Source organism: Oryx dammah, unplaced genomic scaffold (assembly GCF_014754425.2).
Source record: "Oryx dammah isolate SB20612 unplaced genomic scaffold, SCBI_Odam_1.1 HiC_scaffold_18, whole genome shotgun sequence".
NCBI lineage: Eukaryota > Metazoa > Chordata > Mammalia > Artiodactyla > Bovidae > Oryx > Oryx dammah.
In genome coordinates this window covers 11,812,259-11,835,805 of record NW_024070202.1, presented here as the reverse complement: position 1 = coordinate 11,835,805, position 23,547 = coordinate 11,812,259, and the positions used below count along the sequence as shown (strand labels likewise).

At 39.0% G+C, this 23,547-nt stretch overlaps 1 protein-coding gene across 1 annotated transcript; it reads left to right on the top strand.

Annotated features, from left to right (window-relative positions):
* The first annotated feature begins 6,757 nt into the window (after nucleotides 1-6,757).
* Nucleotides 6,758-21,395, top strand: BET1 (Bet1 golgi vesicular membrane trafficking protein). Its single transcript, XM_040260441.1, has 4 exons — nucleotides 6,758-6,989; nucleotides 12,032-12,156; nucleotides 18,731-18,787; nucleotides 20,198-21,395. The coding sequence occupies exons 1-4, from the start codon at nucleotides 6,971-6,973 to the stop codon at nucleotides 20,351-20,353; spliced, it is 357 nt and encodes a 118-aa protein (XP_040116375.1). The 5' UTR covers nucleotides 6,758-6,970; the 3' UTR covers nucleotides 20,354-21,395.
* Nucleotides 21,396-23,547: the final 2,152 nt, after the last annotated feature.

Sequence of the window (23,547 nt, the reverse complement as noted above, 5' to 3'; positions counted from 1 at the left end):
GTTTCTGACCTTGAGCCCCTATTTATAGAGAATTTTAAAGGAGGAGGTGGAGGGAGGCCTTTGGCAAGAGAAAAAAAATCAAATTCTTACCATCTCACATCAAGATCTGCTTCAGACAAGATCAGGACTTTACCCTTGCCTCCCAAGAGAAGATGGTCTTCTAATTGCAATAAAGAAAATTCAACAACATAAGATAAACAGGAGTGAAAGCATGTGGCCAAACATGTCTGGGTTCAGAACACAAATCATTGCCCTAACTCACGAACCGTAACTTCCTGGCCAGTTTATGATAGTAATAAAGGCCTCAGTGATGTGAGTGAGCACCTAGCCCTAAGCTATTCTATGAAATCTGTTTATTACTCAGAACAGAGATCAACAGCTTTTTATGCAAGTGCTCAAACCACACACATGCTTTAATGTATTAAGAAATAATCTTTTCCCCTACCCCTGATTGCACTTGGAGAATCTGCTCTGCCCAAAATACTGGAATCCCTAACACTCAGCATCAACTGCTTGAACCAACCAGGGAGAGACCCCTTATTCATGGCTGACCAATCAGATTTTCTCTTCTAGAAACCTGGGACTGAGAATACTGTGGTACAGGGATCAAACTGGACCATCAAAGAGACATGATGCAGAGGCTTTTGTTCTATAACAGTTAAAGGAATCCAATGTTCAAAGAGAAGAGTAAACTAGGTGAGAGATACAGAGAGGAGGCACCACATAGCCCCAGAGGGACAAAATCAGCTGCATCTGGTCTTTCCACAAAGAAATTAGGTTGTACTTTGTGCAGTTGGATTCCAAAATGTCCACCTTGAAATTCTGTCTTCCTACCTGTCCCCAAATGCAAAAAGCAAAAAGCCCTGCAAAAATATAACATCATGCCAACTTTACTCACTGTTAACTTTAGTGTCCATTAAAAAATACTACCTTGTAAAGCAATTTGTAAGTTAGATACTCTGGTTTCTAACTTTGAGACATAATGTAGAGTCTTTTGAAATATACATTGATATTTTCTGAGCAATAGAAATTAAATCTATCATCTTTAACCTAAAACACTGTTTTATAAATGTTAAGAATGTCTCTAAAATTGGACTATCATAAGGGCAGCCTATGCAAAGTGCCATTTGAAATATAGCTCTGCCGTGGGTCCAGATATTCAGGGAAAAAAATCAAAGCTACTGATTCACTGATATTAAGGAAGGAGTCGTTTCCCAGAATGAGGTCTTAGTAATACATTAGAATTGTTGGACGATTGAAATATCTCAGAGTGAAACATGAGAAAAAGTTATCTCTGCAATTATACTCGATCTATCTTTCATGTTCTCTGATATCATCCCCACCATGATAAAAAATTTTCTACTGCCTATACCCACCAAGTCACATGAAATTCACTCACCTACGGTTCATTAACCTCTTACTAAGACATCTTACTAAGATGATGCTGTGAAAGTACTGCACTCAATATGCCAGCAAATTTGGAAAACTCAGCAGTGGCCACAGGACTGGAAAAGGTCAGTTTTCATTCCAATTCCAAAGAAAGGCAATGCCAAAGAATGCTCAAACTACTGCACAATTGCACTCAATTCACATGCTAGTAAAGTAATGGTCAAAATTCTCCAAGCCAGGCTTCAGCAATACGTGAACCGTGAACTTCCTGATGTTCAAGCTGGTTTTAGAAAAGGCAGAGGAACTGGAGATCAAATTGCCAACATCTGCTGGATCATGGAAAAAGCAAGAGAGTTCCAGAAAAACATCTATTTCTGCTTTATTGACTATGCCAAAGCCTTTGACTGTGTGGATCACAATAAACTGGAAAATTCTGAAAGAGATGGGAATACCAGACCACCTGACCTGCCTCTTGAGAAATCTGTATGCAGGTCAGGAAGCAGCAGTTAGAACTGGACATGGAACAACAGTCTGGTTCCAAATAGGAAAAGGAGTGTGTCAAGGCTGTATATTGCCACCCTGGTTATTTAACTTATATGCAGAGTACATCATGAGAAATCCTGGACTGGAAGAAACACAAGCTGGAATCAAGATTGCTGGGAGAAATATCAATAACCTCAGCTATGCAGATGACACCACCCTTATGGCAGAAAGTGAAGAGGAGCTAAAAAGCCTCTTGATGCAAGTGAAAGAAGAGAGTGAAAAAGTTGGCCTAAAGCTCAACATTCAGAAAACGAAGATCATGGCATCTGGTCCCATCACCTCATGGGAAATAGATGGGGAAACAGTGGAAACAGTGTCAGACTTTATTTTTTTGGGCTCCAAAATCACTGCAGATGGTGACTGCAGCCATGAAATTAAAAGACACTTACTCCTTGGAAGAAAAGTTATGACCAACCTAGATAGTATATTCAAAAGCAGAGACATTACTTTGCCAACTAAGGTCCGTCTAGTCAAGGCTATGGTTTTTCCAGTGGTCATGTATGGGTGTGAGAGTTGGACTGGGGAGAAGGCTGAGCACCAAAGAATTGATGCTTTTGAACTGTGGTGTTGGAGAAGAGTCTTGAGAGTCCCTTGGACTGCAAGGAGATCCAACCAGTCCATTCTGAAGGAGATCAGCCCTGGGATTTCTTTGGAGGGAATGATGCTGAAGCTGAAACTCCAGTACTTTGGCCACCTCATGCGAAGAGTTGACTCATTGGAAAAGACTCTGATGCTGGGAGGGATTGGGGGCATGAGGAGAAGGGGACGACAGAAGATGAGATGGCTGGATGGCATCACTGACTCAATGGACATGAGTCTGAGTGAACTCTGGGAGTTGGTGATGGACAGGGAGGCCTGGCGTGCTGCGACTCAGGGGGTCGCAAAGAGTCAGACACGACTGAGTGACTGAACTGAACTGAAGACAGAAGCCAACCTGGTGGGTGGTTTGGGAAAATGGTGGAACTTACAACCTCTTCCATTCCTTCGTTCGTTTTGCTTGGGACATCACATATTCTATTTTCCTGTTTCCCTGAAATTTTCACTTCTCAGTTATGTCACCTTGATCAGTATTTGTAATGGAAACACAAAAGATGCTGAATAGCCAAAGCAATCTTGAGAAAGAAAAATGGAACTGGAGGAATCAACCTTCCTGATTTCAGACTATACCACAAAGCTATAGTCATCAAGACAGTACAGTACTGGAACAAAAACAGAAATACAGATGGAACAAGGTAGGAAGCCCACATATAAACCTATGCATCTTTGGGAACCTTATCTTTGACAAAAGACACAAGAATATACAATGGAGAAGACAGCTTCTTCAATAAGTGATGGGAAAACTGGTGATGGGAAAACTGGATAGCTACATGTAAAAGAATGAAATTAGAACACCTCCTAACATCTACAAAAAGAGTCCCTGTATGGATATGTATGTCCTCTATATTCCCTCACTCTCTACCTTTTCATCTACCAATTATGTTCCCATTACCTTGGAAGATTCATCTCTGCAGACAAGGGCAAGTGCAATATACATGTTTATCACTCCTTGCCATCTCATTCACATGTAACATACGTGGCGCTCCATGAGCACAGAATGCCAATGGACCCATAACGCATGAAAGTTCAGCAAAACTCACTTTAAAGTGAGCACAAGTGTGTTAGGTCCACGACTGAATAAGTGTGGGCCCTGACCACCCTAAACAGCACATGAACCAGAACTTCTTTTGCAGAAAGGAGAAAGTAACCATTTGGATTTTTAGGTCACCAGCTCAATACAAACCAGCTTTGCCTATCTGACATTATATTCTTAGTACCTTTCATTATTTTATTTTTTCTCCCTTTTACATTTTATTATTATATCTCCCTATCAAGTAGGGGCAGGGGGGCTTCCCTGGTAGCTCAGTTGGTAAAGAATCTGCCTGCAATGCAGGAAAATCCTGGTTCAATTCCTGAGTCAAAAAGTTATCCTGGAGAATGGATAGGTTACCCACTCTGGTATTCTTGGGCTTCCCTGGTGGTGCAGACAGTAAAAAATTTGCCTGCAGTGAGGGAGACTTGGGTTGGATTCCTGTGTTGGGAAGATCCCCTGGAGGAAGGCATGGCAACCCACTCCAGTATTCTTGCCTGGAGAATCCCATGGACAGAGGAGTCTGGCAGGCTACAGTCCATGGGGTTGCAAAGAGTTGGACACAACTGAGCGACTAAACATAGCACAGTACCATGTAGGGGAAGCAGTTTTTAAGAGGATAAGTACTTTTGTAATTTAAACAGTCTGCTTTGGTAAACTTAACGCTCGATTTAAAAAAGTAAGATGATTTTTCTGACATGTTTTGATTATAGAACACATGTACTTCTTACAAAAGAAGGAACTGTCACAGATTGTAAGATAAAATGCCATCATTTCTCTTATTGAAGATTCAGTGTTTATTTGGAATAACTATTTCTGATAAAATCTTCATTTAATTCTTGTGTTTTTAGAGAATGGTTGTATAATTTTATGAAGACTGTTTTCCTCTCAAAACATTATTGGATTAAGCTTACTTCCGAGGTTAATAAATTTTATTAAAAATTGGCTTTTTTGACCTGTACACAGTTTAAATCCATATATTTAAAATGGATAACCAAGAAGGACCTACTGTATATCACTGGGAATTCTGCTCAACATGTGGCAGGCTGAATATGAGGGGAGTTGGGGGAGAACAGACACAAGTATATGTATGGCTGAGTCACTTTGCTGTGCACCTCAACTAGCACAACATTGCTAATTCGCTGTATTTCAATATAAAATAAAGTTTCAAAAAATGGTTTTGTGTGTGTTTTAAAAAAACAACCTTAGGGCAGAGACTCACTCTGTCACTACTATAGTCAATGTTCCTATTGAGAAACATAAGGGAACACATGGAACAACAGACTGGTTCCAAATAGGAAAGGAGTACCTCAAGGCTGTATATTGTCACCCTGCTTACTTAACTTATATGCAGAGTACATCATGAGAAACGCTGGGCTGGAGGAAGCACAAGCTGGAATCAAGATCTCCAGGAGAAAAATCAATAATCTCAGACATGCAGATGATACCACCCTTATGGCAGAAAGTGAAGAGGAGCTAAAGGGCCTCTTGATGAAAGTGAAAGAGGAGAGTGAAAAAGTTGGCTTAAAGCTCAACATTCAGAAAACGAAGATCATGGCATCCAGTCCCATCACTTCATGGCAAATAGATGGGACACAATGGAAACAGTGGATGACTTTAATATTTGGGCTCCAAAATCACTGCAGATGGTGATTGCAGCCATGATAAACATGTATATTGCACTTGCCCTTTTCTGCAGAGATGAATCTTCCAAGGTAATGGGAATATAATTGGTAGATGAAAAGGTAGAGAGTGAGGGAATATAGACGCTTACTCCTTCGAAGGAAAGTTATGACCAACCTAGACGGCATATTAAAAAGCAGAGACATTACTTTGTCAAAAAAGGTCTGTCTAGTCAAGGCTATGGTTTTTCCTGTGGTCATGTATGGAAGTGAGAGTTGGACTGTGAAGAAAGCTGAGCGCCGACAAATTGATGCTTTTGAACTGTGGTGTTGGAGAAGACTCTTGAGAGTGCCTTGGACTGCAAGGAGATCCAACTAGTCCATTCTGATGGAGATCAGTCCTGGGTGTTCATTGGAAGGACTGATGTGGAAGCTGAAACTCCAATACTTTGGCCACCTGATGGGAAGAGCTGACTCATTTGCAAAGACCCTGATGCTGGGAAAGATTAAGGGCAGGAGGAGAAGGGGACAACAGAGGATGAGATGGTTGGATGGCATCACCAACTCAATGGACATGGGTTTGGGTGGACTCTGGGAGCTGGTGATGGACAGGGAGGCCTGGTGTCCTGCCGTTCATGAGGTCACAAAGAGTCCCACATGACTGAGCAACTGAACTGAACTGACTGATCAGAGATTTCCTTCTCAGAACTCTCTAGTACAGAGATTATCTCACTGTCATACAGCAGCAAGGATAAAACTGCAAGGATCCAATGGCCTTTGTTCATCTACTGTGTATCAGATTCTTTTTTTTTTTTTTTAAATTTCTCATTCAATCCTCACCATAATCCTGAGGTACAATGACATTCTAGGAATAACCACCATTCCACTACTACTCCACCTCCACCAACAAGCTTATAAACTCTAAATTGGCGCCTTACCATGTGTAAATAGTATTTTGTTTATCCTTCGTGTAAGTTTAAAAGATCTAAGTAGAGGGAAGTTTAGGGGTCCTTCAGTCCCTTAACTAATGGCTGTGATTCTTTCCAGAAATGCAACCAGCTCAGTAAAGGAAATGAAGCCTCCACTGCCTCTGAGGAGACCAAGTACTTTGATCGACTAGTTCAATGGAGCAGGATCCTAGTACTAGGGGCTTGGTTTTACTCTACACCATTGGGTGACCCGGGCACCAACTGGCTACCCCTTTTCCGTCCCTTCAGTGGGTCTCAGATTACTTATGTGTGAGACCAGAAACTTGGATAAAGTTTTCTTTGACTTTACCTGAACTAACTCGTGGTGACAGGCAGTGAGAGGCGGAATCAGGAAAGAGAAGTTAACCGTCCTCTCATGGTCTGGGAAGGACAGATGTACTGATTTAAATTCGGGGGCCGGCAGCTGAGAGAAAGAGCCAGTCCAGGAGCGGAGATCCAGCCTGCCAGGTCCGGAGTGTAAGTCCCAGGTCCTGAGTGGCAGCTGAAGCAGCACGCGCCCCTTTGCCGGAAGCCCCGCCCACTTCTTCACCCGGGTTCACCCCAAGTCCCGGCCTCACGCTCGGCCTCGGCGGCGAACTATATTTCCCAGAATGCCATTCAAGCCGCTTCGCAGGGCGCCAGTACGCGCCTTGGGTGACGCCATCAGCCAGCGCGGTGTTTAGACTCTACTGATGTCGTGGCGCATTGGAGGAAGAGGTTGCTGTTTCGCCGGGCCCTGGTCCTGAGGACGCGGTCCAGGTGGTCCCTGGCCTCTTCCTACCCACCCCTCTGCCCGCCTTTCCCCCCGCTCCTCTGGCAGGATGAGGCGTGCAGGCCTGGGTAAGAAGAGGCTGAGATTCGAAGTTCCGGGACCCTGGAACTGGCGGTGCTGGGCGTAGGGGCGCAGGGGTGGAAATCGGACTGGCCTCTTGTCTCTGGAATCTGAGGCAGAGAGCAGGGTGTATGGAGGAGTCTTTGGAGGTGCTGTCAAGTGGAAACACCACCGTTTGTTCCAGATCCTAGCGGGTTCCTTAAGTTGGTTCTGTCTCAAGTTATGGATGGTAGGTTTAGATGGAATAGTAGAGAACTAGGGGTGAGGTATGTACAGGTACCAACCCAGTGAGGAGTTTTTTTTTGTAGTGTTACTGACTGAGCGCGGTTATGGAAATTGCTGAGTTTCCATAGTTGCTGAAGTCTGTCTTCGCTTCTCTCTACTGGACCTAATGTTAGTTTCTTCAGAAGTGAAGTTTGAAGAGTGTTGCATGCCAAGCACACTGATAAGAATCATATTAGCCTGGTAACAGTGAGTTTCACAGGTAAACTCAAGTGTCGTTTATTGTTAAAGGCCGTGATGTGGATATTCGGAGTCAAAGGCCATTTTACCCAGAACATTTCTTATCTGACCCTTGTTCCGCTGCTAAGACGGTAGAATGTAGTAATACCTGGTGACTTAGCATTTGTTCTTGACTTTTGGCCTAGGAAGTAGTTCACCAAGCAGCAGAACAAATTACGCACAAGACTTTACAGTGGGCTATTACAGCACAGAGCCATTAAAACAGCATATTCTGGTTCTGGAACTATTAAGAGATGACTGGTAAAAAAGAAAAGAAAAAAACTGCCATATTAATATACAGTATACCTGAGAAAATATATGACATACTTGAAAAAGGATAATGTTTGTTACCTTTTCCAATTCTTATAATTCGATGGGAAAAAAGTGTTTCAAAAGTGTCAGGTATTTAAAGTTAGTGAAAGTTGCCAGTAACTCTAGGCATGTACATTGATTAGTAAATTGTAGTATGAGAAAAAGCTCTTGAAAAATGTAGTTTTTGTGAATACTTGGGTCATAAAAGGAAAATTGGCTGGGTAAATTGTAGAGAAAAAAAATAACTCATTTTGAACAAGTTTAGTTTTATATGCCTAAATGAGTTTCCTTTTTATCATTAATGACAGCAAACATTTATTGTGTATTTGAGTAAGCTCTAGGTATACAGTCCTTTGTGGCTTCCCTGTGGCTTAGTGGTAGAGAATCCACCTGCCAATCCTGGAGGTGCAGACGAGATGCCTGTTTGATCCCTGGGTCAGGAAGATCCCCTGAAGAAAGAACCCACTCAAGTATTCTTGCCTGGAGAATCCCATGGACAGAGGAGCCTGGCAGGCTACAGCCCATGGGGTTACAAATAGTCAGTCAGGACTGAGCACTTACAGGCAGCCCTGTGTAGCTCTGTTCATTATCCCCAAGCTTCTAATCTAGTTGAGGAGTAGAAATATGTACAAAAATAAATCATGGTACAAGGTGATAGCTATACAACCAAATACCAGATAAGTTCTATAGGCCATGAATGTCCCAGGGATTTCAGAGAGCACTTGGTAATTTGTGTGGACATAGAAGCCTCAGCTGCAGCTTAAATAGCAAAGTATAGGAGGGCTTGTTTCCAGTTGGAAGTGTGACCCTCTCCTCGTTCCAAAACAGTTGTAGGACTAGAATCTAGGAATTATGAATGATGTGTTTGCTGCTGCTGCTGCTGCTGCTGCTGCTAAGTCGCTTCAGTCGTGTCCGACTCTGTGCGACCCCATAGATGGCAGCCCACCAGGCTCCCCCGTCCCTGAGATTCTCCAGGCAAGAACATTGGAGTGGGTTGCCATTTCCTTCTCCAGTGCATGAAAGTGAAAACTGAAAGTGAAGCCGCTCAGTCATGTCTGACTCTCAGCGACCCCATGGACTGCAGCCCACCAGGCTCCTCCGTCCATGGGATTTTCCAGGCAAGAGTACTGGAGTGGGGTGCCATTGCCTTCTCCTGATGTGTTTAGGGATTATGATTAAACAATTTGGTTGAAGTAGGAGACATAGAACCAGAACCAGCCACATTGTGGAGACCTTTGAGTACCAGGTCAAAGAATTTGGATCTCTTCAGTAGATCTTTGGGCCTTTATGAAAGTTTTGTGCAGCAATATGCTGTGAAATTGCAGAGAGAGGAACTTGAGAGATGGTGGTTCTGAGCCCTGACTGTACACTAGAATCGCCTAGAGAGCTTTTAAGGCTTGAATACCTGGACCCCAGCCCAGACCAACTAAGTTAGAATCTCTAGGATAGAGGTTTTTTTTTAAGTTTGTTTTTAAACTCCCCTGTAGTTGAGAGGAGGAAAGGTGATTCCTTAGGTGTGTGTTGTTGTAAATTACATTGGTGTGATGTGGCATGATGTGACAAGAGCTTTTTTTCTCTTTTAAGTATCAATGTGTATTGGGGTCCTGAGTCTGATAAACATTCATGTAGAGAAGCCCACTTCATCTGCATGCTTAGTGCCTCAGCCGGGCCTAACTCTTTGTGACCCCAAGACCTATAGCCCGCCAGGCTCCTCTGTCCAGGGAATTTTCCAGGCAAGGATACTGGACTGGGTTGCCATTCCCCTCTCCAGGCCCACAGTTCACATGACTGTTTAAGTGACTTGGTTCATTTATGATAGAAACTGTGCAGAAGTAGCATTTGTTTATGGACACAGTCTGAGGATTATCTTTGACACCCATTAGCTTTCCTACAAATTTTCATGCCAGTAAGTCACACAAAAGAAGTGGCTAAACTTGGAATAACAACTTCTAACTTTTGATTTTTTTTTTTTTTTAAATACTGGGGATGGATGACGGTGTGAGGGAAGTTTAACTCTTTAATAGGAGAAGGTGCTTTGAAAGCTTTCTGGACAATAAATAAAATGGGAATTTCACTTTTAATAAATGGAACAGTGCAGAACTCTAAAAATAAGATATGCAAAAATAATAATGAAGGAAATGGAAACAAATAGCCACTAATTTAGAACTGAATTCCTTGGGGAAGTTGTCAAGTGGTTAATTCAACCAGTCAGTAATGACTTACTGGGTGAACATTATTTATGTAGCATATTAATCATATAAAATATGAAGATATTTTTATTTCCTTTAAGGATTTTGGTCTTTATTAAAGTAGAATTTGTATAGCATATCATTGATGAATAGGGTGAGAATGCATTTTTTAAATGATTCTTTTAATTGTTGAGTAGAGGCAAATATTATATCTAGTCACTTGTCCTTATGTTGTACAATGGCACACTTATAGAACTTTGTAGATGATGGATCAGCAGTTGAGGGAAATTTGAGGAAGGCAGCTCTTTCTCCTCAGTAATATACTTGTTTAACATCTTGTTGTGGTTTTTGTGGTGGTGGAGATTGTGTGTCTCCTGCTTGAAGTACTTGTTAGATTCAGGGATACAGAAAAAGGCTGAGATGCTGCTTTTGTCCTCAAAGAAGCTTATGACCACTGTTGACAAAGGCAGACACATTCAAAGCTGATTAACTGAATTCAGATTCTGTTCATTAATTAGTTCATTTACAAGTATTTACTGGCTGTGCCTTACTGTGTATATATGTTTGGGGGGGGATCTATAGCCATGAGCAGAACAAATTTAGTTTCTGCCCTTGGAGTGCAGTCCAGAGCATGATACTAGTGTTATGTATAGTCAGAGCTGTAGGAATTCAAAAGAGGGTTTTGCTTTTTAGAGAAAATGAGAGTTTTACTATGCCTGGAAAGAGCTTTCTGTTCGCTTCCCAACACTTCCTTCAGTCACCAGTGTTGCCTGCTACTTTCTGCTCTTCCATCTTACTGTCAGCGCCACTTCATTCACTCTGAGTAGACGGAGGCCTCTAGTCTCTGTATTATAGTGCCAGGCTTCCATTGCCAGTCTAGTCCCCAGAATCCATATATATCACTTACTCTTTTGACAAGGAATCTCAACATCTTGGGCCTCTGTTCTTGAGCAGCCCCAACACTGCACTCCAACTCTTGTTTCAGTCGAACCCTCCAGGCTCTCGTGGGCTGATATAGGCTGATCAGTGTTTCTGCAGAAAAATCACACATCCAGGTGAAAAATCACACTACAGTATAATTGCCTCAGCCACAATTGGTTTATCCCTGTAGTAATCCTGCACAACCCCAGTTATTTTCCTCCATCATTCTCTACAGTTTTTTCCCCCAAAAGATCACCATTCTTCAAAAACAGGCTTTTCTCTTATTTCACTGAGAAAATTGTCAACATTTTTTTTTCTCTTTTAAATGCAGTTAGAGAATACCTTCAAGTATGCTTTCCTTTCTCAGTCCTCCCAACATGTTAGTATATGTATTCACTGTTCAAGGCTCACTCCACCTGTTGGAGTGCCTGATGTATATCAAGTTATATTGGGCAGTGCCTGGGACTGTTGTCCTGTATCCCAATGCTCTTCCCTCGAAGAAGAGCTCTGAAAAGTATTGATAACACCTAGAAAGAACAAGGGATCTGATGCATGATAGTTTCTCAAGTATTGTTGAAGAATGAATGAGTCTCCCTCTTAAATCTCAGTTAATATTCTCCATAAGTTATTCTCGCTCTCTTCTGTTTAAAAAGAGATGCCCATAAAGGACCTTCTGTCTGCCATAAACTCCATCCTGTTGTATTATCCTGTCTCTGCCTTTCCCTTCACAGCCAAGCTTCTTCCATAGGTAGTTGATGTTACTATTTTTAGGGGTGTGTGTGTGTGTGTGTGTGTGTGTGTTTAATGGTATAGTTCTGGAGAGCAGGAAATACGTCCAGAATACCCTTATATATCAGTGTCTATTTCAGACTCTTGTGGGCAATCAGTGAGCAGTCAACAAATGCATATAGAGCTGAATTCAGTATCCTTTGCTTAAAAGAGGTTATTAGAGTTGTTCTGAACCCTATTTGGTTATTAATTTTTAAAGTTCATTTGGAGTGTGAGTATTACAGACATACCTGGTCTGTCTGTCAGCGCCCTCCAGGGGTCTTTTTCGGTTCTTTCTAGTCAGGGTTTCAGAAGGGACTTGTTTGTGCTACAGCTCTGCTCAAGACTGATCCTTGCAGGTGAAGGAGTACCCCCTGGCAACTATGGGAACTATGGCTATCCTAATAGTGGGTATAGTGCCTGTGAAGAGGAGAACGAGAGACTCACGGAAAGTCTGAGAAACAAAGTAACTGCTATAAAATCTGTAAGTATATAACATGTACTTTTTAGTTTGTACATTTATATACATATATGTTTTTGTCATGGGAGGAAGGGATAGTTACAGTGTTTGGGACAGACATGTACACACTGCTGTATTTAAAATGGATAACCAACATGTACCTACTGCATAGCACAGGGAACTCTGCTCAATGTTATGTGGCAGCCTGGATGAGAGGGTTGTTTGGAGGAGAATGGATACATGTGTATCCTTTAAGTCCCTTTGCAATTCACCTACAACTATCACAACATTGTTAATTGGCTGTACTCCAGTAAAAAATAAAAAAAGTTTTAAAATGTATACTTTTATTGGCATAGGGGATTTAGTCCCACAAAACTGTATAGTTCAGAGATATGAGCTTTCCCCCTAGATTTAACAATTCAGGAATAATAAAGCACCTAGATAGCCCAAATCACCTAAGTACAGTACAGTTCAGTCGCTCAGTCTTGTCCAACTCTTTGTGATGCCATGGACTGCAGGCCTCCCTGTCTATCACCAACTTGTGGAGTTCACCCAAACTCATGTCCATTGAGTCGGTGATGCCATCCAACCATCCCATCCTCTGTTGTCCCCTTCTCCTCCCACCCTTAATCTTAACCAGCATCAGGGTCTTTGCAAATGAGTCAGCTCTTCACATCAGGTGGCGAAAGTATTGAATTTTCAGCTTCAACATCAGTCCTCCAATGAACACCTAGGACTGATCTCCTTTAGGATGGACTGGTTGGATCTCCTTGCAGTCCAAGGCACTCTCAAGAGTCTTCTCCAACACCACAGTTCAAAAGCATCAATTCTTCGGTGCTCAGCTTTCTTTACAGTTCAACTTTCACATCCATACGTGACTATGGGAAAAACCATAGCCTTGACTAGACAGACCTTTGTTAACAAAGTGATGTCTCTGCTTTTTAATATGCCATCTAGGTTGGTCATAACTTTCCTTCCAGGGAGTAAGTGTCTTTTAATTTCATGGCTGCAATCACCATCTGCAGTGATTTTGGAGCCCAAAAATTAAAGTCAGCCACTGTTTCCCCATCTGTTTGCTATGGGGTGATGGAACTGGATCCCATGATCTTCGTTTTCTGATTGTTGAGCTTTAAGCCAACTTTTTCACTCTCCTCTTTCACTTTAATCAAGAGGCTCTCTAGTTCTTCACTTTCTGCCATAAGGGTGGTGTCATCTGTATATCTGAGGTTACTGATCTTTCTCCCAGCAGTCTTCATTCCAGCTTGTGCTTCCTCCAACCCAGTGTTTCTCATGATGTACTCTGCATATAAGTTAAATAAGCAGGCTAACAATATACAGCCTTGACATACTCCTTTTCCTATTTGGAACCAGTCTGTTGTTCCATGTCCGGTTCTAACTGTTGCTTCTTGATCTGGATACAGATTTCACAGGAGACAGGTTAGGTGGTCTGGTATTTCCATCTCTTTCAAAATTTTCCACAGTTTATTGTGATCCACACAGTCAAAGGCTTTGGCATAGTCAATAAAGAAGAAATAGATGTTTTTCTAGAACTCTCTTGCTTTTTCAATTATCCAGCACATCTTGGCAGTTTGATCCCCGGTTCCTTTGCCTTTTCTAAATCCTAGTTGAACATGTGGAATTTCACGGTTCACGTATTGCTGAAGCCTGGCTTGGAGAATTTTGAGCATTACTTTGCTAGCGTGTGAGATGAGTGCAATTGTGCAGTAGTTTGAGCATTCTTTGGCATTGCCTTTTTTGGGAATTGGAACGAAAACTGACCTTTTCCAGTCCTGTGGCCACTGCTGAGTTTTCCAAATTTGCTGGCATATTGAGTGCAGCACTTTCACAGCATCATCTTTTAGGATTTGAAATAGCTTAACTTGAGTTCCATTACCTCCACTAGCTTTGTTCGTAGTGATGCTTCCTAAGGCCCACTTGACTTCACATCCCAGGATATCTGGCTCTAGGTGAGTGATCACACCATCATGATTATCTGGGTCATGAAGATCTTTTCTGAAAAGTTCTGTGTATTCTTGCCACCTCTTAGTATCTTCTGCTTCTGTTAGGTCCATACCATTTCTGTCCTTTATTGAGCCCATCTTTACATGAAAAGTTCCCTTGGTATCTCTAATTTTTTTGAAGCAATCTGTAGTTTTCCCCTGTCTAATGTTTTCCTCTATTTCTTTGCATTGATCACTGACGAAGCCTTTCTTGTCTCTTCTTGCTATTCTCTGGAACTCTGCATTCAAATGGATATATCTTTCCTTTTCTTCTTTGCTTTTCGCTTCCTTTCTTTTCACAGCTATTTGTAAGGCCTCCTCAGACAGCCATTTTGCTTTTTTGCATTTCTTTTTCTTGGAGATGGTCTTAATTCCTGTCTCCTGTACGGTGTCATGAACCTCCGTCCATAGTTCTTCAGGCACTCTGTCTATCAGATCTAGTCCCTTAAATCTATTTCTCACTTCCACTGTATAATCATAAGGGATTTGATTTAGGTCATACCTGAATGGTCTAGTGGTTTTCCCTACTTTCTTCAATTTAAGTCTGAATTTGGTAATAAGGAGTTCATGATCTGAGCCACAGTCAGCTCCTGGTCTTGTTTTTGCTGACTGTATAGAGTGTCTCTATCTTTGGCTGCAAAGAATATAATCACTGTGATTTCACTGTTGACCATCTGGTGATGTCCATGTGTACAGTCTTCTCTTGTGTTGTAGGAAGAGGGTGTTTGCTATGACCAGTGCGTTCTCTTGGCAAAACTCTATTAGTCTTTGCCCTGCTTCATTCCATATTCCAGGGCCAATGCCTGTTACTCCAGGTGTTTCTTGACTTCCTACTTTTGCATTCCAGTCCCCTATAATGAAAAGCACATCTTTTTGGGGTGTTAGTTCTAAAAGGCCTTTTAGGTCTTCATAGAACTGTTCTGCTTCAGCTACTTCAGCTTCTTCAGTGTTACTGGTCAGGGCATAGACTTGGATTACTGTGATATTGAATGATTTGCCTTCAAAACAAACAGAGATCATTCTGTCTTTTTTGTGGTTGCATCCAAGTACTGTACTTTCTTTAATACAACTGCCATTTATTCCAGGGAAAGAAATTTCCATGAGCAAAGCTTTCTTTAATAAGGAGCCTAAATTATCAATAGTGATATTAAAACTCAAGTAATTCTTAATCTCCTCCAAATGTTGTATTTTCTAAATTATTAACATTATATGATATTGCTTAGTTCAATAATCAATTCCTATTGATTTATTAAGACCTTGAAAATAATACTCATTTCAGAATGTAACAGTCTCCAGGCTGAATATAATTCTACTTTCCAAAAACTAATGAAATATCAGTTAAGTTTTAGTATTGTGACTCAAAATTTAAACACAGTCTGAGTACAGGTTAGAAAATGTCAAAACTTATGGTATATATATATTTTTTTTTGGGGGGGGCTCATAGTTTATTTATTTGTTTTACTTTATAATATTGTATTGGTTTTGATATATATCTATTTTAAACTTCAGCTTTTTTTGGTGGTTAAATCTTAAATACTGCTTGTAGTGTTTTACAATACCACAGTACAGTTACAGTGTAGTAATCTCAGAGCCTTCCACCTTCCACCCCCAAGCAGCTCATCTTCTGACTTTGCTGCTTCTAGTCTCCAAAGCTACGAATCTCAGGCTTCTGTGTGTCTGCCTTTGAACCTCCTGTCAGTCACCAAGTCCTATGTTCTTTCTCTCTACTGACCTTCCTGTTTCTAATGCTATGCCCCGGTTTTCTTCAGTGGACTATTGGGAAAGCCTTTTAACCTATCTCTTTCCCAGTTTTCATATGTTTTGGTCTGAGCTACACCCAGTAGTCATCACAGTCACCTTTTTGGTTTTTAGAGTATTTTTTAAATTGCATTCTACACTCCCAGAAGTCTTCAGTGGCCTCCCATGATGTAAGAAATGAAGTTCACCCTCTGTAGCTTGATGAGACAGGTTCTGCAGAGATTGCCCCCAGCCTTTTAGAGCTCACCTCCCGCACTTCAGAACGTGTGCGTGCTGCCGCCAGACAGATTTGCGCGTCCCTCATGCCCTGTGCGCGCTCTCGCCCTCCCACTCCTGCATCTTTGGTCATGCAGTCCCCGTGCCTAGGGCATCCTCTTCCTCCCGACCCTGGCTGAAGTCTTGCCCATCTGAAAGGCTCCATCTCTTCTTTTCACCTTCTCTCCTCCAGGCTTCACCTGATCACCACATAAACCTAACTTTTTCCTTGTGAACATAAGATCATTTGTACCATTTCTGTAGCACTTACTGTGTAATGATCTGCATTGAAATTATTTATATGTAAAAGAAATTTATCAGAATACAGCGTTTTCTATTGTAGTTTTATATTCTACATAGCAGTTAACATATTTCCTTATAGTGTATTGAGTTAATATGTATTAAGTAAAGGAATTACCAAAAGATAGTTTTGATTGTGCATTAAAATAAACATGTGTGGTACACTTATAGAGCATTCATTGGAAGCTTATGTTGCCAAAACTTAATTGATAGTTTATTAGTCTTTGTAAAACAGAATTGTATTTCAGCCTAGAGACTGTTATCTCTTGAAATGAGTATTGTTTTCAAGGTCATATTAAATCAAAAGGAGTTAATCTATGAACTAAGCAATATTGTATAATGTTAATAACTTAGAAAATACAACATTTTGGAGGAAATTAAGAATTAAATGATTTTTTAAAATTCCAATATTGATAATTTAGGCTCCTTGTTAGAAGAAAGCCCTTTTTCTCATGCATATTTCTTTCCCTGGCATGAATGACAGTTGTAAAAGTAGTTAGGCGATTTGGGCTGGCTAGTTTCATAGTTGCTTTATTATTTCTGAATTGTTAAATTTTGGGGAAAAGCTTATATTCTGATCTGTAGAACCCTAGAATTATTTTGTGTTAATATTACCCCAGATACTTTTACAAAATAAGTTGAGGACAATATTTGCAGTGGTTTACCATGATTTTTAGTAGTTTCCAACATTTAGTGGTAGTGCATTTATTCAGCTATTTTAGAAGTGAAGTCTTTGATGAATTTATCATGTGAAGTATTAGATAGATTTTGATTTGAATAGCAGCTGTAGTCACTTGTGATACTTCATTCAGACTCAGCCTCTTCTCTGCATAGCTTCATGATGTGGGTAACACTAACTTGTAAATTTTTTCCAATTTGTTATCACATTTTAAAGAAACAATACCTTTAGAATCTAAAGAAATAATTAATTTAGGCATATAGTCAAAGTAATGTCACATTCATTAGGAAAATATTACTTATATCTGAACTTGATAATATGGGAACTTAGATAACATTTTTAAAATGTAAATGAAGAAATATACAAACAAATGCTATTGTGTGAATGATATAAAGAGAGAAAAAAGAATTCAAGGATAAGAGGACAGGAAAGAAACATGTACCTAAATTAAAAGATGGAGTTGAATATTAAGTTTAAATCAAAATGAAGAACAGGGAGACAATGTCTATAGTTGAGAAGGAATAGAGATTCTAAATTAGTTTTCTTTTTAATTATGAAACTAAGGTAACTTTATAGGAGACTTGGAAAATACAGAATGAAATAATATTTCCATTATATATTACAATTAATTTTTTAAGTAGATTAGGATTTTTAGTTGAATTTTCAATATCAAACTCTCAAAAATGAATAGAATGAATAGACAAAAGTAGAATGATACAGTAGACTTGAAAACACTGTGAGCCTATTCAATATAATTAAGATTTATACAGTTTTCACACAACATCAGGGTATAAATTCTATCAAGTTCCCGTAGACTATAAACTAGGAGACACTGAAGCATATCCAGAGACATGAGACCAAGTGCAAAAATCTGATGGCCTAAAGGTATTGAAATCATACAGTGTCTGTTCTCTTACCGCTGTGGAATTATGTTAGAGATCAGTATCAAAAGATATTTGAAAATAACCCACGTATTTTCAAGTACAATGTGACATTTCCCAAGAGAGATCTTTGACTTGGCCATTGAAAGCCTCAACAAAGTTAAAAGATTGAAAAAACAGGGTGATTGCAGAGAAGAAAGCATTTAAATGTGAAGTTAATATCAAACTGAGAACTTAATATCAGAGATACTTTAAAAACCCCATATATACTATGTTGTTAAAAAAAAGGAAATTAACATATGATACAGTATTATTAACTAAAGTACAGCTTTTATCCAAATTTCACAAAATTTTATGCTAGTGTTCATTATTTGTTTTCATCCCTTATTCAAGATTCCATATTGAATTTAGTTGCATTGATCAGCTTCAGCTGCATGCAACAAATTCTGATAAATTCTCTTTTATTCTGCTACAAGTATTTTCTAATTTTCTTTGTTACGGCTTCTTAGATATACCCATCATTTAAAAGTGGACATTTAATTTCTAAATTAGTTTTTATTAATTTCAGTGGGAAAAATAACCAAAGAATAAAGTATATTTTATGTTTTTAAGAATGCAGTTTTATTTGAGAAAACATGTATGCTTAGAGTGGCATTGTTGTTTTTACTTTATAACACTTACAAACATTTAGGTAAGTAATGATGTTTATGCTTTCTTCTTTGTAGCTTTCCATTGAAATAGGGCATGAAGTTAAACATCAAAATAAATTATTAGCTGAAATGGTAAGTGGTTATGATTTTAACTTTAAGAATCTTGATTGGATATTCTCGGATTTGGCTTGGAATAACTCTAAGAGTTGTTTTTGCCCTATTTTTACATTTTTCATCTTGCCTAACCCATATGAGTAGGAGGAGGAGGTAGGAGTGAGTATATATTTTATCTTGTATTTAGAACACTGTTAAAGGCTTAGGACAAATGATTATTTCAAGCCGTCTTTAAGATCTCAGCAGGTATAGACTGCCAAGTAAATGCTTTATATCCAGCCAACCAAATGTCTTTCACTTAAAGTAAACCTGTCTTCTGCTTGATCTCCTAAGGATCACTGTGAACAAGTCAATAAGATGGAATATAGTAACATCCCCAGGCCTTTTCTCTCTAAACAAGCTTAGTAAGGTATACTTTTTCTTGCTACAGGCTCTTTTCATTCCTTACTGTTTATTTTGGACGTCAAACTCCTCTAGACCTTCCCTAGTTTCTTCAAATGCTTTTAAAATTGTACTATTTAAGAATGAATATTGCACTGAAAATTTTCTAGTGAAGGCTGTACATTAGAATCACTTGAGGAACTTTGAAAATGTCCATGCCTGGTTCTCACTTGAAATGTACTGATTCAGAATTTTAGGGAGGGGGGTGTCGCTCAGTATATGTATTTTGAAAAAATTTTACATCCCAGGTGATTTTGTTGCATAGCCCTAGGGAAGAACTATAAATGTAAAGTGCTTAAGCTGCCTAGAACCTGAACTGTACAAAGGCTGTCATTATGTCAGGACCTTACATCTCAGGTTATTGAGATTTCTAAAAAAGTGCAGTCTTTCCAAAGCATACGTAGTTCTCTCACCCTCAGGACTTTTCTAGCTGTGTTTTAGTGTGGCCGTTTTCCCCATCCACATTTGAAGTCTACCACGGTTTACTACCGCTGCATGATAGACTGTTAACTTTTAATAGATTCTGTTGACCTTCGAAGTCAGCTTCCTAAACAAAAGGATCTTAAAAGTAAAGGTAGATTTAACTGCTAACCATATTCAGTGGATAAACTGCTGTGCTGGGAAGCAACCAACCATTTAACCTTGGAGAGTGATACTCCAACAAAATGAGGGGGAAACCTGTGTGATGGTAAATGAACCTCTTACTTTTATTGTTAATGTTTTTTAATCCACATAATTGGAATAAGACCTAAATACTTCGGGATTTTGAATTACTCTGGAGCTGAAAGAATGTTTATTGGATAATGAAAGGGCTTATTTATTGAGAAAATTATTTTGCATGGAGTAATCAGATTGATTATCCAAGTTATACACAGGCTCCAGAAAATGTCATTAAAAGGTATTCTAATAACTATATATTAAATTACTCAAATATGCATATGTAGAATGTTAGAATCCAACTATTATGTTTTCCTTTTTTCCTCACAGGATTCACAGTTTGATTCTACAACTGGATTTCTAGGTAAAACTATGGGAAAACTGAAGATTTTATCCAGAGGAAGCCAAACGAAGTTGCTGTGCTATATGATGCTATTCTCACTGTTTGTTTTTTTTGTCATTTACTGGATTATTAAACTGAGGTGATGCAAGTCAGTGTGAGTTTGGAATTTGTTCCAACTTAACAGCTTAGAGTACCACATCAGTAAAAAAAAAAAATCAGCATCAAAACATTCCCAAATTTCAGCTACTATGGCTCTTCCCATCAAAGAGTACTGAATCTTGCTTTATAAATCACACCAGATAATACAGTGCTCTTTGGATACTGTTCCTTAATGATTCACTTTTTGCCCCGATTTTCAGGGGTGCTGAGATGTTCTGAGGGTCACTCTGGCCCTAACAATTTTTTCCTGTTTTTTGCTGTGAGATTAAAAAGCAGTTATAAAATTCTGTTGTGACCATAAATGTAGGTTTCCATTCCACATAAAGAACTTTGTGGGAGAGTAGCAATGCCTGAAGAGCCTGGTGCTGTGCTCTTGAGGTGGTGAGCAAGTCTGTGACGGATGGGAAATGTGTTTTCCTGAATTGTCATCGCCCTACTGTTGTACTCTTCTTTCCTCCTCTATTTCGTTTAAATTGTAGGCTGATTTTTTTTTTTTAACCTACAGTTTTGCTAATAATTTTTGATGATATGACTCTTCTTCCCCTCCTCTACCCAAGGACCTCAGTCTTTACTAAAACTTGTTATTTTGGCATATTTCTAGTAGGATCCAAAACAAATGTGTACCAGTATAGTTGTCATTTTATATTAACTTTATATATATATATATATAAAACATTGACTTGGCTTATAATAGTTTTATGATTTTAGCCACTTAGGTAGGCCATTTGGTTATCATTTATGACAGAATAATGTGAAGCTAAACTAATTGCTAAGCTCTGAATGGAAATAAAATGTTCAGGAAAAGTAATTGCCTCTGCTTTATTATGTGCTCAAAATAAATACTCAGGCATTGAACTTGGGGTTAAGGGCACTGTTGTTTTAATCCAGTGTATTTGTTTATAGGAAACAAAATGCAAAAATGGACTGCTAAGTAGATGTCAAAATGTTGTGAAATTGTCTGTATTGCTACTGTTTTGGAATTTGCTCATTTATGGGCTTCAAAAATAAAATTTTTAATAAAACATATTAATTGACTTTGTTGCTTCTTTGTTCAAGTCTTTGTTTTTTTTTCTTCCATAAACCAAGAAGTGGTTCTGAAAACTCACGACAAACTCAGGAAAGCTTAATGTATTATTTCACTACTTGGTTCAAACAAATGAGATAAATCATGACAACAATTTCAAAAATCTGTTTAATTCTTCCTTCCTTTTGCTTGGGGACCCCTAGGAAAAAGTACTGCCAGAAATAAAATTTTGGGAAAACATCAAATATGGGAAAGTTCTAATATTTTTATAATCCTTTACAAACTCATTGCTAAGTCTGAAAAGGACTTTATTGCTGTTGGTGTCTGGGAGGTTGAGTGTAATAACCGAATAAGCAAAATATTCATGTTATTAGTTTTATTCAAGCATGAGACTTGTAGGTGTTTGGTGGGTGACACACTGTAAGCCCTGTGTTTAAATGATAAGCTTCAGAAAAATCTCAAGTCTCTAGATTTTTTCTGAAAAATACCTAGTTATTTCACTAGGAGTTGGTCCAAATGGTAGAAATTTTAATTTACCTGCCCCATCCCCTATGGACACCAGGCATGAAAGTGAAGTCACTCAGTCATGTCTGACTCTTTGCAACCCCAGGGACTGTAACCCGCCAGGCTCCTCCATCCATGGGATTTTCCTGGCAAGAGTACTGGAGTGGCTTGCCATGTTCTTCTCTAGGGGCTCTTCCCTGACCCAGGGATCAAACCCAGGTCTCCTGCATTGCAGGCAGACTCTTCTGTTGGAGCCACCAGTGAATCCCCTATACCAGGCGTAGGTTTCCACAATGAGGAAAGAGAGAATTATACATAATACTGATAGACTTTAAATTAACATGCAAATTCTTGGATACTACTTAAGCAGAGAAGAGTTGTTAAATCTCAAATAGGCAACATTTTAAGCATCAGAATTCTGGAGCAGAAAGCTATAGCACCTGCACCCATAAAAACCATCTATTTCCATCAACCTAGTTTCCCTTATTTTTCAGTGCTCTTAAATTTCTCATTTTATGTCTTGAGTTTGCATCCTTGTAGAAAACATGGGAAAAGTGCTTGATAATTTGGGTTCATTCAATCAGTGAATAACTTTATCAGGCCACACTGATGAACAAACTTTGACTCAGTATTTACTGGGAAACACAAAAGCATAGTAAGACTGAAAGCTATGCAGTCACATTGCCTGAGTGTAAATCCTGGCTCCCCTATTCATGTCATAACTTTGATCTGATGACCTCTCCACCTCAGTTACTTTATTTGTAATACAGAAATAACCGTATACAGGTAGCAGTAATGCATTCATAGAGTTGTTGCAATAAATAAATGATATTCCTTGTAAAGAACTTCGAATGGGTTCCTGGCACTCGATGGCTGTTGCCTTTGTGGATCTGTGGACAGGTGCTTGGGAATTTTAATGTCACACTAGCCCACATGTTGCTGATAAATTTTGGCTGCTTTCTCTCTCCCATAATCCCACCAGGGATATAAGCAGCTGTTTGTCTTTTCTGGGAAGGGTCATCATTTTCTGGAATTTAGGTGTTTTTAATGTTTCTTTGTATCTTCAGCAATCTGAGGGGATTTCTTTTTTAAAAAACCTTGAGTTATTGGATTGAGAACAGCAAACTTTTCAACTTTCTGGAAACAAGTTTGAAGTGAGAGAACTTAGAAGGTTTTCTACTTGGTAAAAAGTTATAAGCATTTCATTTCTTTTTACTTTTTCTGTAGTTATATATTTAACTTCTATTTTGAAATGTTGATGAGGTAAGAGGCACAAATAATTTTAATTTATGGAACACCAATTTGTTATTACCACAGTAAATATTAACACCTTTCTCTCCTTATATGTTATTGTGGTTAGATGACAGAGTCATTTTCTTGTATAATATTTTGCTCTACTCAATTTTTTTATCCTTGTACCAATACACTATTTTTGTCATTGTAGTTTCATAGTATTTTAATAGTCAACACATACCAATTTATTCTTTTTTCTTATTTATTTCACATTTATTCCTTTTTCATATTTATTCTATTCAATTTATTATTTCTGATGAACTTCAGTGTAGTTTGATAGTATTTTAACAAAGCATAGTGGATTTTGATAAACACATCATATTTTATAATCTTCACTGGAAAAAAAAAAGAAAAATG

Coding starts and splice junctions, on each gene's coding strand:
- BET1 (XM_040260441.1), top strand. Junction 12,157..18,730: donor AAGTAACTGCTATAAAATCT/GTAAGTATATAA, acceptor TCTTCTTTGTAG/CTTTCCATTGAAATAGGGCA. Junction 18,788..20,197: donor ATAAATTATTAGCTGAAATG/GTAAGTGGTTAT, acceptor TTTTCCTCACAG/GATTCACAGTTTGATTCTAC.